Source organism: Schistocerca cancellata, chromosome 1 (assembly GCF_023864275.1).
Source record: "Schistocerca cancellata isolate TAMUIC-IGC-003103 chromosome 1, iqSchCanc2.1, whole genome shotgun sequence".
NCBI lineage: Eukaryota > Metazoa > Arthropoda > Insecta > Orthoptera > Acrididae > Schistocerca > Schistocerca cancellata.
Window position 1 is genome coordinate 901,044,444 of NC_064626.1, and position 16,208 is coordinate 901,060,651.

General features: G+C 39.2%; 1 protein-coding gene across 1 annotated transcript in view; it reads left to right on the forward strand.

Annotated features, from left to right (window-relative positions):
* The window catches only part of LOC126190882 (nucleosome-remodeling factor subunit NURF301), a 289,288-nt gene that overhangs the window by 137,261 nt on the left and 135,819 nt on the right, over positions 1-16,208 (forward strand). Inside the window, exons 18-19 of the mRNA XM_049931491.1 lie at positions 5,395-5,794; positions 7,831-7,977. Of these exons, the coding sequence (XP_049787448.1) occupies positions 5,395-5,794; positions 7,831-7,977 (547 nt within the window). The remainder of the gene's footprint in view (positions 1-5,394; positions 5,795-7,830; positions 7,978-16,208) is intronic.

Sequence of the window (16,208 nt, forward strand, 5' to 3'; positions counted from 1 at the left end):
AATGATCCATCTCAGACATTGCTGGTTATGGTCGTCAAGGGTGACTGGATGGCCGGTAGTTCATTTGTTGTGGACAGTGACATCCACATTCAACCATTCATGATACACTATGGACACGGTTGAATGTGTGAAACCATACTCCTCCACCATGACCACTGTACCCATTCAAAAGTTGTCAGCTCATGGCAATGTTGCATGTTACACCAATCACTTGCACAGCCACTTCTCAGAAAGTCTCCTATACAACTGCAGCTGGCACGGGGGCATGCATTATGCATATAATGCACCTATACCATCTGTGCCCCACTATACCATGACATTTGCTAAGTCAGTGTGCTACATGCTTTGAATTGTTTTCATTCAATATGTTAGGTACATTTTGTATGCAGTAATGTGTGGCCTAACATACACCAAATGCAAATGTATAGCAACCTCTATGTTTCATTGCAAACTATTGAAATTTGTTGCAGTAGTTGGTAATCTTGAAATATCACAGTAGCTGTGACCATTAATGAAAGGAATAGACAGCTCATCATAAAACAGACGAATGAAGCTATTAAATCCGTGAGGACCAAATTTTTTTTACCAAATAACAACAATATGGAAAGGATAGATTGCTACTTACCATATAGAGGAGGCATGAAGGCTCTGACAGCACAATGAAAAACACTGGTAAAATATTAAAGCTTTTCGTCAAAGTCCTCCTCCTGCAGTAGAAAACATACAGAAATAAAGATGATATAGACTACAGAATGACAGTAGCAAGATTGTTTTTAGAGAAATAAATATAGGGTGTGGTGGAAAAAAGAGCAAATTTGGTTATAGCGAAACAGCTCAAAGATTATATTTTATAACATTTTCAGTCACCACAACAAAATCATTCTGTACTGCCATTTCACACTATGTTCACGTTTTGAAAATGATGTTTTTTAGGTGTCCACCATTGTTATGCTCGCACTCAGACAGTCTGCGATTTAAATCATTCACGGCACATTCAAGCATCTGTGTAGGAGAGTTGATGATTTTTGCACAAATTGTGTCCTTCAGTTTTGTTATTGTGTGTAGACTTCTAGCATACACTCAGATTCAGCAACCCATGAAGGAAGTAATCAGAAGCCAATAAGTTGGGAGATCTGGGAGGTCACAAATGTCCCCATTCCTTGAAATGGTGTGATTACCATACACTCCGTGCACTGCTGCCATTGGAATTTGAGCACAACCAGATATAGCACCATCTTGCTGAAACCAGTACTCATTTGCAGGAAACTGTTCCAAGTTCAGGGATGAGGAACGTTCCAGCCATGGTAGCATACTGCCGAGATGTGGCTGTTGTTGCTCTTCCATGTTCATCATAAAAAAGAAAAGGAAGATTATGCCCATTGAAGAGACAATGTACCATACTGTGATTGCCCGTGCAAGGGGCATTGATGGAGTTCATGAGGATTATCCTCACCAGTAATGGCAGTTATTTCTTTTTGGCACAACCATTGAGATGTAAATGTGCCTAGTCACACATCTGTAGCATATTTAAGAAGCCTTCATTGTCTCTAATTTTAGTCAACAGTGTCTTCGCTTTTTGTAATCACTTTCATTTAACTTTTGCACAACTTGTATCTTGTATGGTTGCAACTTTAAATGATTCTGCACATTTCTGTACACACTACGACTGGATGATCACAATACTGCTGCAGTTTGTCTCGCAGAACACTTTGGACTGTAGGTTGCAACATTTTGCACCTCCTCTATTCATTCCTGTTAGTGACAACTTCTGGACCTTCCTGGCAATTTCAGCTTGAGTGCAGTTCATGTTGCTTTAAAATTGTTCACTCATAAGCTGATTGCATATGCTGATGGTACAGGATCATTCCATCTTAGGTCGAAATGATGATGGTATTCCTGTCTAGCAGCAGCAACATACTTGCCATTTTTGCTCCAGCATGCCATTTCAGCAAATAGTGAACCTAACTGAAACATATTGCAAACATTCAGTGTTGGCAACAGTACCATTCCACTTTTAGAGACTAAATAAAACTACCCGTTTTTCTACCACACCCTGTATATGAATATGAAATACAGTATAAACTCAGTGAAATATGGGTGGTAAACAGGTCAGAGAAGAAAAGAATAGGAACTTTTGGAATATGGCATTACAGAAGAATTTTGATTGGTATATTGGATAACTGATGAAGAGTAACTGAATCAGGTTGATGAGAAAAGAGCTTTTCGACCAAAATAAGGAATAGATTTACAGGGCACATCCTAAGACACCAAAGAGTACTTAGTTGGTTATCAGAGGGTGAAAGATAATAGTAGTAGAAAACAAGAAGACAGAGAGAGAGTAAGAAAATGAAGGGAAAAGTATGCACAGACACATAAAAGCAGTAAAGCAGAGTCTAAGACGACTCTAATTTCTGTGCAGAATGTAATGTACTAAAGAGGCATCTGCAAAGATTTTCAAACGGAGAAAATTTTTCGCTAAACTCTTGTTCAATACATCTTCTATCATATGCAATGTATTATTTGGTTCTTGTTGATCATTATCAAAGAAAGCAGCAGTGTAAGTAACAACAAATAGCAGTCTATTGCCACTGTTTCGCTTGTAAGACAATTCCTCTCTTTTTTTATTGTAAACGGTGGTAGTGCGCACAAAAGCGAGGTATACCGTGAGCGGCTACAGGTCGTAAACACTCATTATCAGAATGCGACAAACAATGCATGACACAGTATAATAATGCATTTTCAGCTTAGAGTAACGTAAACACCTATAACAAAGAGAACGACACTTATCAGATCAAAGCACAATAAGCAATCTATTCAAACCAGACGAAGCACGTGAAAAAGGAAGGGTACCCGTATAAATACAGACGGAGCGCTTGACACATAGCAATGGCTACAAGGTAAATCTTAGCTGTTAAGCTTACGATTCGAACCAAACTACTGTAGCTGTATCTTCACCCATTCAACCTAAATTGTGTCTCATGTTACAATGGACATCTTTGTTTCGATTTGGAAGTGCGGTCTAAAACTTTTCTCTCCCCTTGAATTTCGTGTCTCAAATTCCAGGTCCGGCTTAGAATCGGGAAATTTTTTTTTCCTTGATTTAGAGTCTCATTTTTCAGGTGCGACTTAGATTCGAGTGCGGCTTAGATTCGAGTAAATACGGTATGCTTGTTGATGTCCTTTGTCGTCATCAATTTTTCTCTTTTTTGAAAAATAGCTCAAAACCTGAAGATAAAACCAAGCTAAAAAACACTCTCTACATAGACTTCATGTGCTTAATGTTTGTACAGTTGGAAGTCAAATACGTGGGTACTCATTAAGAACATTTTGCAGGAATGTATTGAATGTCTTCTGCTTGATATAGTGACATTGAAAATTGAATTGAAGAATCTTCCTGAGGATTTTGCATCCTGCTCTAGTCTGGGGAATTCTTATATCATATTTTTTTGGCATGTCATTTCCATTCACAACATATTGTGACAAACTTGGAACACCGTTGTCCTCTATTATCTGTAAGTATTCAGACATGATTTGCTAGTGGTAAAGTGAATGCCTGAGAACCAAAAAGTCACAGGATCTAATCCTAGTCAGATGGTGGGATATTTCAGTCTCCCTTTAAGCCAGTCTTCACATATCAGTTAAGAGTAGGTTAAGAGCTCACACAGCACTGTCCAGTCAAGACTTACAGTAGGCCGTTGAATTTGTCACCATCTTGATCATAATAATAATAATAATAATAATAATAATAATAATACCACCATAATGATCTATCATTTTCTTAAGACTAGCACTTTGTTGTACATAACTTGTGACTTAGTCTCATTTTGCAGGTATTGACCTACAAGTCCCCACCATCTCTTTTAATTAGCTATGTAATATTTATTTTCCTGTTTGTATTCAGGTACTACATAAGCATTGCTATTATTATTGTGCTGTGCCCTATGTTTTATATCTAGATGAGGTGCCCTTTTCCATAATTCAGATTACAAATCAGATCTTTTTATTAGCAGATGCACAAAAAATTTCACCTTTTGTACCTTTGATGGTCACCTTTTCTGTCTCTATTTCCTCTGTGCTTAAAATTTTACATGTTCCCTCTCTTCTGAATGGGCATAAGGTGAAATGTAACCTACCATTCAGCAATCTTCACATCTTTTTTACACAACCTACACTGTCGTGGAAGAACTTCAGCGAGGACCCCATTCTCTTTAACATTACAATCATTCCCAACTGGTAACAATGAACTACACTCATGAAACACTACAATTTAAAGAATCTGTGGTAATATGCAAGCTTCTACACACGGTTGTTGAATTGTATAAACTCTTAATAACTAAATTCTTAAAATGTGTAGCACATAATAGTAATAGTGTATCCGATAACATTAATCATATTGATAGATAAGAAAATTTTGCCAAGTGGTAGCAAATTGAAACATGAAGGATGTAGCTACTAGTAGCTGAGTGTACAGGATTGATAATCAAGAGAATGGTATTGCTTAGGGTTTAGAAAAAGTGACCCAGAGCCATGCATTGGGACATAAATGTTGAAAACTTCTATTAGACTTAAATGGATTTTAGTATCTATATATGTGTTTGAAATCTACAAAGCAAATTTGAGTTAAAGACAAGACTCATCATATAGTGGAAGTGTTGATCAGTGAACAGTCCTATAAACAAAAACTATAACTTATTAACTCAGTAATTTCAAAGTTTGTGGCCATATACATGCATACAGCAACATGGTCCTGTACTGCGACACAAGTGAGGTAATGTACCTTTATCTTAAAATTTCAGTATGTCATGTTTGTTTTACGATCTGACCTTGCAATCCTATAACACAATGCAATTTCATTGCATTATCATTTAGAAAGTACAGATGACCTTCACAGTGTCTTGTATAACATTGTGGTCCACGAATTTCTTAATTTTTTAATTAGGTTCAATGACTTGAAAAAGGGTTTAGTGAACTTCATGAAGTTTGGTCCCATGAACCTTGGTGGTATATGTTGATATATTTGCCATATATCCAAGACCTCTGGTTGGGAAATCGTGTTGCATGAATAAAACATTTCTATTCATAAAAAGTTGAAACTGACTTTGAAGTTCAAATGTATTGTTACCAAAACGTGTAGAACACTTTTAAAAAAATCAGATGGAATGCTATCAAACAAATTTAAAAAGTGAGGTATGTGACTGCTGAGTCATAGGTAACTGATTATCAGGTTTTCTTTTGATGGATATAATTTTATTATTAAGACACATGAAATGAATTTGAAATTTACAACACATCTAATTGGTTATGTTACAGCAGCATTTTAGTGCCACTGTTTTTTATTCACTTGTGTTGTATGTGTAGGCTCAAATTAACATTTTTATTGTTATACTGTTGCAGTGGAAAGCTACTTAATTCCATACTAACTTCTAAAATAAAATCAGCAAGTGAACTTTCTTCAATCACAATGAAAGTTGATGCCGCTGGAGATGCGACGGGGACTGTCATAAAGGGAGAAACGTGTACTAGCTCTTTGGAGACAATTAAAACAGAGGAAGATGATTCTGTTCAAAGAGTGTATTCCAGCTCATCCACGAAAGGTCGTGTGTATTTAAAAAAAATATCAATATCTTCCGCAGACAAACGAAAAAAACGTACACCTGTGAAGTATCCACTTTGTTCAACATTCCAGACAAGAAGCAAACGTCGAAATATGTTAATACTTCCTCAACATGAGTTAAGAAAGCTGGCAAGGCATTCAGGCCGATTACCAGTCAATGGATACCACCATCTAGCAAAAGTGAGTTTCTTTGTTTTTCTCTCTTGTATATGTTACAATTATAAAAATACTTTTACAAGGGAAATATAGTTGTATATGTTGTGGGTGCTATAACTAAATAACAAAAATCATATTCATTTGCAGAGAAATTGTGTAAGATTTTTTTCATCAGCTAGTCTAAAATGTCAGAATTACAAACCAGATTGATTATGAGCAAAATATTCTCAGTCTTCTTCCTGTATCAGAGTTGAGTATTGATTCAGATTTTTGGCAACTTTCTGTTGTCTTTATCAGATACTAGTGACAGTTGTTCTTAGTTAGATTTACTCTGTTGGATGCTATAAATTTGTGCAGAGTCAGAAGGCATAGTGGTTAACATCCTGAACTTACGTGTGGTAGCAGTGCCTTCAAATCTTCATATGGCTAACTTGATTTGAATTTTCCATGGCTTTCCGAAATCAACTCAGTTAGTTGCCTAGATCATTTATGAAAAGGACACAGCTGATTTCTTTGCCTTGTGCAAGCTTTTGTTTCCTTCCCTTATCTTCTTCCCCTCCTCTCTTTTTGGTAAGTGTGCGCCTAAAGTCCCAAACTAAAATCTAATGATGCTACAGTTTATTTACAGAAACTGTGTTTCAATTTCATTTGTAACATTTGTAGTAGTGGTGTGTGCAACTCAAAAGGCCACTTCCATTCAATTCAGAATTTACTCAGTTCACAGTTCTTTTTTCCTGTATACATTGTTTCTGATGGGCACAGTTTGAATTTTATATATCTGATTTTTTAATTCATTCTGACTCAAACATTTTGAAGCAATATCAAAACTATGTTTTTACTGTGAAATCTAAGAAGACAGCTCTCATTTAGGGATCAGGCATCTGAGCATGAATTATGTTTAGAGTAAATCTATGCTTCTAGTTTATGTTACACTTTCCAGTTTTAAATGTCAAATAAGTTGTATTGTGTTTGTTATACTCTGATGTCCTACTAGTTTATTGATCAATTTTTATCGTTCACTAGGATATACTTTTTCATAACAGTTCAGTTTTTGCCATGTCATTCTTTGATTCTAAAATATTCAGTATTGGATATTCGTGTAGGGATCATTATTTCAATGACGCAGTATTTTACGTTGGAAGTTCAGTGTACTTTTGAGTATTTTTTGTGTCATTTTAAGTGTCTCACCATATTTCGTAACGTTATGAAAAGGGTAGTTGCTACCCACCATATAGCAGAGACACTGAGTCACAGATAGGCACAACAAAACAAATGGCAAACAAAGCTTTCAGCCAAATATGCCTTCATCAGAATTAGACAAAACACATTTGTTGTGCCTGTCAGCAACTCAGCATCTCCACCTTAGCAGCCAGCGACTGTGGTCATGTGTGTGTAAGTTGCACTTACGTGTGTGTGGTGTCTAATTCTGATGAAGGCTGTTTTCACCGAAAGTTTTCTTTGACAATCCTTTTTTTGCGCCTATCTGTGATTCAGTGTCTCTGGTATATGGTGAATTTTCCATTGTTAGATCTCATTACATTTCAGGTTAAAAATGTTTTCATTAATGAATTTCTGAATGGCTTCATTGATCTGTGTCTGGATGGACTGTATTCCAAATATTCAGTAGAAAACATTTTAAAGCTATCTTTTAAAGCGGCTTCACATCTACTGCTGAACATATGAATGTTAAATTCTCTATTCCAAGGAATGCCAACAATCAGTTGTTCTCCTTTGCATGTCAGCCTTACAGCTACCACTTAACTGCAAATGGATTTTATAACTGAGACAAGAATGTAGTTTGTATGAAGAAAAACTGTAACAATAACACTATCCTCCTCCACCTCTTCTGCCCCCCCCTCCTCCTCCTCCTCCTCCTCCTCCTCCTCTTGCTCATGTCTTTGCCCCCCTACTGGGATTGATTAGTGGCACACATTCTTAAAGTGCTAGAATAAAACATTTTGTATGTCTTTCATTGCTTTGCCATAAAAACAGTAATGAAGACAGTGTTCTTATGGTCAACTCAGGTGCCATTACTTACTTTTGTTTTTGTTTCTTTTAAGCCTAATCATCAAGTTTGGCCGTATCCGTGCTCCAGGCCACTCTTTAAAACTTGTTGGCTTTACCGCACGGTCAACTTACGATCTTTGGCAGCTGCTTCTCTCCAGTTGAGGATCATGTGGGCATGTCTGCGGTGGGATGATATGCAGGTTAATTTTATTAATGAACTAATTTAATAAGAATTGTAAACATTACACTTCTAAAACATTATTTAAATTTAATCTAGCAGTTGGATTTAATGTTATAAAAGAGAAAATATCAATTTTATTTCACAAATGAAATCATTTAATTGAGAGAACGTAAGTATAGTAAGTGATTGGAATATGTAGGTTTCATTATACATTTTCATATGGAAATTTTTCAACTTCCGCATTTATTGATATTGCAAGAATCTGTGGAACTCTTTCGCTCTTTAACTAGTCACTAGGACATCTTAACTGAAAGTCTGTAATGCTTGAAAGTCCAGCTGCTTAAACCACTACTGGCCATTAAAATTGCTACACCACGAAGATGACTTGCTACAGATGCGAAATTTAGCAGACAGGAAGAAGATGCTGTGATATGCAAATGATTAGCTTTTCAGAGCATTCACACAAGGTTGGCGTCGGTGGTGACACCTACAACGTGTTGACATGAGGAAAGTTTCCAACCGATTTCTCATACACAAACAGCAGTTGACCGGCGTTGCCTGGTGAGACACTGTGATGCCTCGTCTAAGGAGGAGAAACGTGTACCATCACATTTCCGACTTTGATAAAGGTCGGATTGTAGCCTATTGCGATTGCGGTTTATCATATCGCGACATTGCTGCTCGCGTTGGTCAAGATTCAATGACTGTTAGCAGAATATGGAATCGGTGGGTACAGGAGGGTAATATAGAACGCCGTGCTGACCCAAACGGCCTCATATCACTAGCAGTTGAGATAAAAGGCATCTTATCCGCATGGCTGTAACGGATCATGCAGCCACGTCTTGGTCTCTGAGTCAACAGATGGGGACGTTTGCAAGGCAACAACCATCTGCATGAACAGTTTGACGATGTTTACAGCAGCATGGACTATCAGCTTGGAGATAATGTGGCTACCCTTGACGCTGCATCACAGACAGGAGCGGCTGCAATGGTATACTCAACAACGAACCTGGGTGCACGAATGGCAAAACATCATTTTTTCAGATGAATCCAGGTTCTGTTTACAGCACCATGATGGTCGCATCCGTGTTTGGCGACATTGCGGTGAACGCACATTGGAAGCGTGTATTCGTCATCGCCATACTGGCGTATCACCCGGCCTGATGATGTTGGATGCCATTGGTTACACGTCTCGGTCAACTCTTGTTCGCATTGACGGCACTTTTGAACATTGGACGTTACATTTCAGATGTGTTATGACCCATGGCTCTACCCTTCATTCGATCCCTGCGAAACCCTACATTTCAGCAGGATAATGCACGACCGCATGTTGCACGTCCTGTACGGGCCTTTCTGGATACAGAAAATGTTCGGTTTCTTCCCTGGCCAGCACATTCTCCAGATCTCTCACCAATTGAAAACGTCTGGTCAGTGGTGGCCGAGCAACTGGCTCGTCACAATACGCCAGTCACTACTCTTGATTAACTATGGTATCTTGTTGAAGCTGTACCTGTAGACGCCATCCAAGTTCTGTTTCACTCAATTCCCAGGCACATCAAGGCCGTTATTACAGCCAGAGGTAGTTGTTCTGGGTACTGATTTCTCAGGATCTATGCACCCAAATTGTGTGAAAATGTAATCACATGTCAGTTCTAGTATAATATATCTGTCCAATGAATACCCATTTATCATCTGCATTTCTTCTTGGTGTAGCAATTTACTGGCCAGTAGTGTATTTGTTAAAGACATTGAAGCATTTAAAATTAATAAAATAATGTACTGGTCAGAATTCTGTTACAATTTCCTTTATGTGCTAACTTCCTGTCACCATGTCAGTGAACCACGGAGTATTTGGGTGAATGTTACTGTAATTATCGTCCTTTGCACCATCCTAGTTTTCTGTACTGCTTTTAAATTAATTCAGGTGAAAGGTATCTTCGATCAGGGACAGTCAGTCCCTTGCCCAAGCCTTCCGCTACTGAACTACTGCTCTGTGTATATAAAGTTTTCACCAAAGTATGTTATTCTCCAAATCTCCTTTCTCATTCTGTGATATATCCTAACTAATTTTCTACAAACTGAAATTGTACAATCATTCCTTTCAGAAAAATTTCCAGCCTACCTCAGAACATTTTTGTTTGAGTTTGTGTCTTAGATTTGGATGTGAACTAAAATTTTTTAATGTAATACTGATTGTTCAGATCCCTATAGAGAATATTCTTCTTCCAAACTCCACACAAGTCATCAGCTGTTGAAACGCAGTCTTACTGAAACTGTAGCTCTCCCCCTGTTAGTAAGCTAGACTTCCATATGAATCAGACTTTGTTGCAATATAATGTTTATTTCCATAGGTTGTTGTCCCCCTGAACTTAAACCATCATTATTTCTGCAAGGGTTATACTAGCATGGCAGAAGCAACCTGTTCCACATTATATGCACCATAGTTCCAGAAATGGAGCCGATTTGTCACATATGATTCTTTTGTTCAGTACTGTGTGGATTGTGGTACGATCATAATATGAATTTGACCCTCACTACCCCAACAGAAATAATGTCCATCATAAAATCTTTAAAGTCAAAAACATCTAGAGGGTATGATGAAATATCAACAAAGTTAATTAAAGAATGTGATTCTGAGCTAAGTAACATATTAAGCTATCTGTGTAACTAGTCATTTATCACTGGAATATTTCCTGAATGGCTGGAGTATGCTGAAGTTAAGCCACTGTTTAAGAAGGGAGATAAAGAAATAGCATCAAATTCCGACCAATTTCACTGTTGCCAGCATTCTAAAAATTTTTCGAAAAAGTAATGTACAGTCGGCTTTATAACCATCTTATCTCAAATAACATACTGTCAAAGTCACAGTTTGGATTTCTAAAAGGTTCTGTTATTGAGAACACTATCTACACTTACAGTGAAAATTTGCTTAATTCATTAGACAAAAAATTGCAGGCAACTGGTATATTTTGTGACCTGTCAAAGGCATTTGACTGTGTAAATCACAATATACTTTTAAGTAAATCAGAGTATTATAGTGTAACAGGAAATGCTGCAAAATGGTTCAAATCTTATATCTCTGGCAGGAAACATAGGGTGTTATTAGGAAAGAGACATGTATCAAGCTATCAGGCATCATCCAACTGGGAACTAATTACATGTGGGGTCCCACAAGGTTCCATTTTGGGGCCCTTACTTTTTCTTGTGTGTATCAATAACCTTTCATTAGTAACATTACCAGATGCCAAGTTCGTTTTGTTTGCCGATGATACAAACATTGCAGTAAATAGCAAATCAAGCGTAGTCTTAGAAAGATCAGCTAATAAAATATTTGTGGACATTAATCACTGGTTCCTAGCCAATTCTTTGTCACTAAACATTGAAAAAAACACACTACATGCAGTTCAGAACTTGAAAGGGGCGTCCCACGAGTATATGTCTAACATACGATGACAAGAAGATAGAAGAAGTGGACAGTGTTAAATTCTTGGGATTACAGCTTGATAATAAATTCAACTGGGAGGAGCACACCACAGAACTGCTGAAGCGTCTTAACAAATCTCTGTTTGCAATGTGAATTTTGTCAGACATAGGGGATATAAAAATGAAAAAGCTGCCATACTATGCTTACTTTCATTCCATAATGTCATATGGGATTATTTTTTGGGGTAATTCATCAAGCCAAGCCAAAGTTTTCTGGGCACAAAAACGTGCAGTAAGAGTTATATGTGGTGTGAACTCAAGAACATCCTGCAGAAGCCTGTTTAGGGAACTAGGGATACTAACTACTGCTTCCCAATATATTTATTCCTTAATGAAATTTGTCATTAAAAATATATCACTTTTTCAAACCAACAGCTCAATTCATGGAATCAATACTAGAAATAAGAATAATCTTCACAAGGATTTGAAGTCACTTAGTCTTGTACAAAAAGGTGTGCATTATTCAGGAACAAACATTTTCAATCACTTGCCAGCAGCCATAAAAAGCTTAACAACCAATGAAATTCAGTTTAAGAGAAGCCTAAAGGATTTATTGGTGGCCAACTTCTTCTACTCCATTGATGAATTTCTCAGTAAAACCAACAGATTTTTATATATATATATATATATATATATATATATATATATATATATATATATATATATATATATGGTTATAATAGAAGGAAACATTCCACAAAGGAAAAATATACCTGAAAACAAAGATGTTGTGACTTGCCAAATGAAAGTGCTGGCAGGTCGACAGACACACAAACGAACACAAACATACACACAAAATTCAAGCTTTCGCAACAAACTGTTGCCTCATCAGGAAAGAGGGAAGGAGAGGGAAAGACGAAAGGATGTGGGTTTTAAGGGAGAGGGTAAGGAGTCATTCCAGTCCCGGGAGCGGAAAGACTTACCTTAGGGGGAAAAAAGGACGGGTATACACTCGCACACACACACATATCCATCCACACATACACAGACACAAGCAGACATTTGTAAAGGCAAAGAGTTTGGGCAGAAATGTCAGTTGGGACGGAAGTACAGAGGCAAAGATGATGTTGAAAGACAGGTGAGGTATGAGCGGCGGCAGATTGAAATTAGAAATTAGCGGAGATTGAGGCCTGGCGGATAGCGAGAAGAGAGGATATGCTGAAGGGCAAGTTCCCATCTCCGGAGTTCTGACAGGTTGGTGTTAGTGGGAAGTATCCAGATAACCCGGACGGTGTAACACTGTGCCAAGATGTGCTGGCCGTGCACCAAGGCATGTTTAGCCACAGGGTGATCCTCATTACCAACAAACACTGTCTGCCTGTGTCCATTCATGCGAATGGACAGTTTGTTGCTGGTCATTCCCACATAGAACGCTTCACAGTGTAGGCAGGTCAGTTGGTAAATCACGTGGGTGCTTTCACACGTGGCTCTGCCTTTGATCGTGTACACCTTCCGGGTTACAGGACTGGAATAGGTGGTGGTGGGAGGGTGCATGGGACAGGTTTTACACCGGGGGCGGTTACAGGGGTAGGAGCCAGAGGGTAGGGAAGGTGGTTTGGGGATTTCATAGGGATGAACTAAGAGGTTACGAAGGTTAGGTGGACGGCGGAAAGACACTCTTGGTGGAGTGGGGAGGATTTCATGAAGGATGGATCTCATTTCAGGGCAGGATTTGAGGAAGTCGTATCCCTGCTGGAGAGCCACATTCAGAATCTGATCCAGTCCCGGAAAGTATCCTGTCACAAGTGGGGCACTTTTGGGGTTCTTCTGTGGAAGGTTCCGGGTTTGAGGAGATGAGGAAGTGGCTCTGGTTATTTGCTTCTGTACCAGGTCGGGAGGGTAGTTACGGGATGCAAAAGCTGTTTTCAGGTTGTTGGTGTAATGGTTCAAGGATTCCGGACTGGAGCAGATTCGTTTGCCACGAAGACCTAGGCTGTAGGGAAGGGACCGTTTGATGTGGAATGGGTGGCAGCTGTCATAATGGAGGTACTGTTGCTTGTTGGTGGGTTTGATGTGGACGGACGTGTGAAGCTGGCCATTGGACAGGTGGAGGTCAACGTCAAGGAAAGTGGCATGGGATTTAGAGTAGGACCAGGTGAATCTGATGGAACCAAAGGAGTTGAGGTTTGAGAGGAAATTCTGGAGTTCTTCTTCACTGTGAGACCAGATCATGAAAATGTCATCAATAAACCTGTACCAAACTTTGGGTTGGCAGGCCTGGGTAACCAAGAAGGCTTCCTTTAAGCGACCCATGAATAGGTTGGCGTACGAGGGGGCCATCCTGGTACCCATGGCTGTTCCCTTTAATTGTTGGTATGTCTGGCCTTCAAAAGTGAAGAAGTTGTGGGTCAGGATGAAGCTGGCTAAGGTAATGAGGAAAGAGGTTTTAGGTAGGGCGGCAGGTGATCGGCGTGAAAGGAAGTGCTCCATCGCAGCGAGGCCCTGGACATGCGGAATATTTGTGTATAAGGAAGTGGCATCAATGGTTACAAGGATGGTTTCCGGGGGTAACAGACTGGGTAGGGATTCCAGGCGTTCGAGAAAGAGGTTGGTGTCTTTGATGAAGGATGGGAGACTGCATGTAATGGGTTGAATGTGTTGATCTACGTAGGCAGAGATGCGTTCTGTGGGGGCTTGGTAACCAGCTACAATGGGACGGCCGGGATGATTGGGTTTGTGAATTTTGGGAAGAAGGTAGAAGGTAGAAGGTAGGGGTGCGGGGTGTTGGTGGGGTCAGGAGGTTGATGGAGTCAGGTGGAAGGTTTTGTAGGGGGCCTAAGGTTCTGAGGATTCCTTGAAGCTCCGCCTGGACATCAGGAATGGGATTACCATGGCAAACTTTGTAAGTAGTGTTGTCTGAAAGCTGACGCAGTCCCTCAGCCACATACTCCCGACGATCAAGTACCACAGTTGTGGAACCCTTGTCCGCCGGAAGAATGACGATGGATTGGTCAGCCTTCAGATCACGGATAGCCTGGGCTTATATATATATATATATATCTCCATCCACACATACACAGACACAAGCAGACATTTGTAAAGGCCACAGATATGTGTGGATGGATATGTGTGTGTGTGCGAGTGTATACCCGTCCTTTTTTTCCCCCTAAGGTAAGTCTTTCCGCTCCCGGGACTGGAATGACTCCTTACCCTCTCCCTTAAAACTCACATCCTTTCGTCTTTCCCTCTCCTTCCCTCTTTCCTGATGAGGCAACAGTTTGTTGCGAAAGCTTGAATTTTGTGTGTATGTTTGTGTTTGTTTGTGTGTCTGTCGACCTGCCAGCACTTTCATTTGGTAAGTCACATCATCTTTGTTTTTAGGTATATTTTTCCTTCGTGGAATGTTTCCTTCTATTATATATATATATATATATATATATATATACATATATATATATATATATATATATAAAGAAAGATGATGAGACTTACCAAACAAAAGCGCTGGCAGGTCGATAGACACACAAACAAACACAAACATACACACAAAATCTAGCTTTCGCAACCAATGGTTGCCTCGTCAGGAAAGAGGGAAGGAGAGGGAAAGACAAAAGGATTTGGGTTTTAAGGGAGAGGGTAAGGAGTCATTCCAATCCCGGGAGCGGAAAGACTTACCTTAGGGGGAAAAAAGGACAGGTATACACTCGCGCACACACACACATATCCATCCTCATATACAGAGACACAAGCAGACATTTGTCCCACATGGAACGTTTCCCTCTATATATATATATATATATATATATATATATATATATATATATATATATATAAAGAAAGATGATGAGACCCACCAAACAACAGCGCCGGCAGGCCGATAGACACACAAACAAACACAATCTATCGGCCTGCCGGCGCTTTTGTTTGGTGGATCTCATATATATATATATATATATAATAAAGGGAAACATTCCACGTGGGAAAAATATATTTAAAAAGAAAGATGATGAGACTTACCAAACAAAAGCGCTGGCAGGTCGATAGACATACAAACAAACACAAACATACACACAAAAATCTAGCTTTCGCAACCAACGGTTGCCTTTACAAATGTCTGCTTGTGTCTGTGTATATGCGGATGGATATGTGTGTGTGTGCGAGTGTATACCTGTCCTTTTTTCCCCCTAAGGTAAGTCTTTCCGCTCCCGGGATTGGAATGACTCCTTACCCTCCCTTAAAACCCATATCCTTTTGTCTTCCCTTCTCCTTCCCTCTTTCCTGACGAGGCAACCGTTGGTTGCGAAAGCTAGATTTTTGTGTGTATGTTTGTGTTTGTTTGTGTGTCTATCGACCTGCCAGCGCTTTTGTTTGGTAAGTCTCATCATCTTTCTTTTTAATATATATATATATATATATAAAATAGAAGGAAACATTCCACGAAGGAAAAATATATCTAAAAACAAAGATGATGTGACTTACCAAATGAAAGTGCTGGCAGGTCGACAGACACACAAACGAACACAAACATACACACAAAATTCAAGCTTTCGCAACAAACTGTTGCCTCATCAGGAAAGAGGGAAGGAGAGGGAAAGACGAAAGGATGTGGGTTTTAAGGGAGAGGGTAAGGAGTCATTCCAGTCCCGGGAGCGGAAAGACTTACCTTAGGGGGAAAAAAGGAGGAAAAAAGGACGGGTATACACTCGCACACACACACATATCCATCCACACATATACAGACACAAGCAGACATATTTAAAGACAAGAGTTTGGGCCCGTCCTTTTTTCCCCCTAAGGTAAGTCTTTCCGCTCCCGGGACTGGAATGA